The sequence below is a fragment of the Gavialis gangeticus genome, unplaced genomic scaffold, assembly GCF_001723915.1.
Source record: "Gavialis gangeticus isolate Ggan-Ray unplaced genomic scaffold, GavGan_comp1, whole genome shotgun sequence".
In the NCBI taxonomy this organism is placed as follows: domain Eukaryota; kingdom Metazoa; phylum Chordata; order Crocodylia; family Gavialidae; genus Gavialis; species Gavialis gangeticus.
In genome coordinates this window covers 98,849,004-98,852,648 of record NW_017729022.1, presented here as the reverse complement: position 1 = coordinate 98,852,648, position 3,645 = coordinate 98,849,004, and the positions used below count along the sequence as shown (strand labels likewise).

Sequence of the window (3,645 nt, the reverse complement as noted above, 5' to 3'; positions counted from 1 at the left end):
CTAAGAAGAATTTTTCCAACTATTTGAGCTGGTCTAATAAAAGATATCAGATTTACCCAAAGAACCTTGTCTGTCACTAGTATTTTATGTTAGTTCAGTTTTTCCTTGGAACTTAGCAACCATTACTGACAACTTAGTTGTTAAAGTTCTCTCAGAGACAGTATGTGGGCTGTATTGAAAAACACTACACCAAACAGTAGTATGTTATTAGCTAGGAGAATACCTTTATGTAGAATTTAAGTTTGGAGATTTCAAGCAAACACCAAAAGTTTCTTGGCTGTAGACAAATGATAGAACCCTGTGTGTATCTATGTTTCTCTCTCTCAGATGTCAGTTGTGCCCCACTACAGCTATGTAATTTAACTATATGCTAAAGGGCTCAAAAGAAGGAAAAACCTTATCTTCAGTGTTGTTTCATAAAATACAGACACTCCAACCCACTCCCAGGAATTCAAGTAATATATTCACATACCTATAGCCTGAGCAAGGGCTATCACAACCTCCTGGCAAGTTGTTACTTCAGTGACCCCACAAACGATTCTTTGGACTCCATCCACCCATACTTTGAGCTCCATGGTTCACCAGATCAGCCAAGAGCCATGAATGTAATCACCGGTCAAGTCATGTTTACAGCTACACCAAAGATGACAGGGATGACTCCCCTTACCAGCTGGAAAAGAAAATAATCCTGTCTTTTAGTGTGAGACATAACCAATTTAATTTGGAACCCCCCACAAACTCCTCCCACCTCCACACAACACTCCCCAATTTACTTAAGATCTACAGGAGAGGGATAGAAGAATGTATGAAGTCCTGGATCAGATATTTCTTGAATCTCCAGTTACAGAACCTAACATGCAGAAAAAAACAACATTTAGCTTAAAATGAACGCATTTCGATCGCATTTCTGCATTCTCAGGTGGGTGTTGGAAGCCCAAGAACAGAAGCACCATGCTAAACCTTAGGAACCAGAAAGTAAAACCAGACCCTCTCTTTAAGATGAGGAAACCACACTCTCTCCTACAAAAAACAGGGAAGAGTAAATTTAATTTTAAAATTCAGTTTTTATTAATCTTCAGCTTTACTAACATGGTAGGTATTTTTATCTTGCCTGCATCTTTTTCCTCCAGCTACATCAATTTACTATGAACATTAAAATGTTTCAAATCAAGTTGATTTCATAACATACCCTTTGTAGAAAGTATTTCACAAAACACTTGACATGGAGAAATACAGAAAGCTGTTTCTAAAATAAAAAATGAGAATAAAGACTAATAGAAGAAACTCAATGAGAAGACTATACAGCTTGCTCCCTGCACTGCTTACTTTTGAAAGTTAAATCTATGGGAGGCGAGGCATTAACTCTACTTTCCCTGTGCAAAATGGATTTTCACAGTCCAGTCCTTAGTGCAGAAGCATCTACTTCACAGAGCCTGCCTAACACCCTTGCAGGCAGGCTCAGCCACGGGACCAAAACAGGCACAAAGACTGAATGACGGAGTTCAAGAAGGAGGTTCACTGGGAAAATTCTTTGGTGAAGTTTCCATATGCCTGCACGTAGCGTGTCAATTTTGCAGACAGACAGAAGCCTCTGACTACCAAGGATACTGTCAATTCTGAACTTTTCATTGGCATTACAATCAATTAAATAAAGGAGGTATTGCATCTGAACTGCAGCTGGTATAATTCAATGTAGCTTTGCCTCTGAAAGAGCTATAGCCAATTACATCAGTTGGGGTGCTCGCCCATTAACTCTTCATTTCATCACATGCAAAATTAATTATTAAAATACTTTCCTTTCATCTAAAAAGTTTAATCCTGAATAAGCAGAAATGCATCATCACCTTTGCTCTGAAATTCCTCAGTCACCCACATTCCATGTCAGCAGAGTGATGAAGAACAGGTCATAGCAGAGATAATTAAAGATTGCGCGAATTAATTTACAAGCACATTGCAAGAAGAATTTATTCTTCACTCATTTCTTGTGATCAGCTCCTTGTGTAGGCTGGATCCCCATTACTAAGAGGACAAACCATGCAAAAGTTATCAGTGTTCACTTGAAAATAACCGCAGTTCTGAATAAGTGGGGTTTGTAATAGCTCAGCTTTGCTAGGTTCTGTTTTTCTTTTTGCTGAAACAAATCTGTCTGGATTGTGTCCCACAAAAGTTAATTTCTAACTGGAACAACAAAGATGTTGAATTTCAAAGACTTCAAAGTAAACTCCAGGGAAGCACTGCCCAGATTGTTTAAGATAGGATGCTAGTGAGGTTGTTTTTTTTTTTTTAAACATAAGGAGATAGTTGGATTATTTAACAGATGGAGAAAAATAAACTGCGTTAATTCAGCAAAGGAAACTCAAATATTTGAGTAATCCCATATGGATAAAGGATGACATAAGTAGGGACGATGTTTTCAAAGACTTAAGTGCCAGGAAAGTAGACAACAGGGACAGAGAAAAAAAAAGATTTGAAAGTTATTTAGAGGAGATTATCACAAGAAAGAGGGGTTGGTTACACAAAACAGCTGGAATCTGAATCTGCTGATGGACCTAATACAATTACACTTGGAGACAAAACTGGTGTGGAAAGAATTCTGGACATAAATGCTTAACAGTTTTTGTTTTGCAATTTGTAACCTAAACTGAATATTTTGCTTTCTAATGAGAATGTCCCTGCTTCTATTTTTAAAAAAGTGTGAGTCTATCCCTTTAGTCACAGTGGAGAGATTATTCTACTTTTAAACCCAGTATTTTATTGCTACACCTGGCACATATTTGACAGCCTACTCAGGCAGCTGGCTGATCTGCATTTGGTAAGGTGTGACTCAGTCAACAACATGCCGCAGACCCCAAGTGGACCTCAAACCTGCACCCATGGAAGTCAGTGCTTCAGGTTCTCATGGAGCAGCATCTGAAGTCTATTCAGCAAATACCAAAAAAGCCTGCATGACCAGACTTCTAAAAGGAACAATGACATTTATCAATAAAAGCTAATTTCAAAATCACATGTCTCATGTTTCTTATGTGTCTCATGTTTCTGAACCAGAGGCTGTCAACCTTTTTTAGACTCAAGGCACCCTTTGAAAATTTCAGCTCTTAGTTTTCACTCTTTTTTTACTACTGAAAAATAGAGCAGTTTTTCTGTTGCAAAGAACTCAGAAAGACCACAACTATGGATTTCTATTTGAAATCTCTGGGCGCATCCACACATGCAAGCATATGCGCTTGCAGCAGCTCAGATAGAAGCGGTGCAAATTTGAGCCGTGGCTTTTTGCGTCAGTGCATGTGCTTGGACATGCACCTTGTTGTGAAGCAAACTGTGCCACTTGGGGCAAAATAACCCTGCCTGGCTCCTCCTGGATCTGCAGCCAGCAGCTCATGGCTACTTGCTCTCAGGATCTTCTGGGGGAGGAACCTCTGAGAGGAAGTTGGTCATACTCCTTCCTGTCCTAGGCTATTGCTGCTTGCTGCAAGCTTGGTATCAGGAGCTTCTGGGGAGAAGATAGCCAGGCCCTTTCCTGCCTCTGGCTACTGTTAGCTGCTAGCTTGGTCTCAGAGTTTTTGGAGTAAGTGGGCCACACCCCTTCCTACCTTGGGTGGCTGCTGCTGCTGCCTTGCCCCTCCCATGGGGGGGGGGTCCTCTGCT

At 40.1% G+C, this 3,645-nt stretch overlaps 1 protein-coding gene across 2 annotated transcripts in view; it reads right to left on the bottom strand.

Annotated features, from left to right (window-relative positions):
- Positions 1-3,645, bottom strand: part of RASSF8 (Ras association domain family member 8) — an 85,926-nt gene that overhangs the window by 63,974 nt on the left and 18,307 nt on the right. For both annotated transcript variants that reach the window (XM_019515699.1, XM_019515698.1), the window contains exon 2: positions 473-670. In XM_019515699.1, coding sequence (XP_019371244.1) covers positions 473-575 — 103 coding nt within the window. In that variant the 5' untranslated portion in view covers positions 576-670. The remainder of the gene's footprint in view (positions 1-472; positions 671-3,645) is intronic.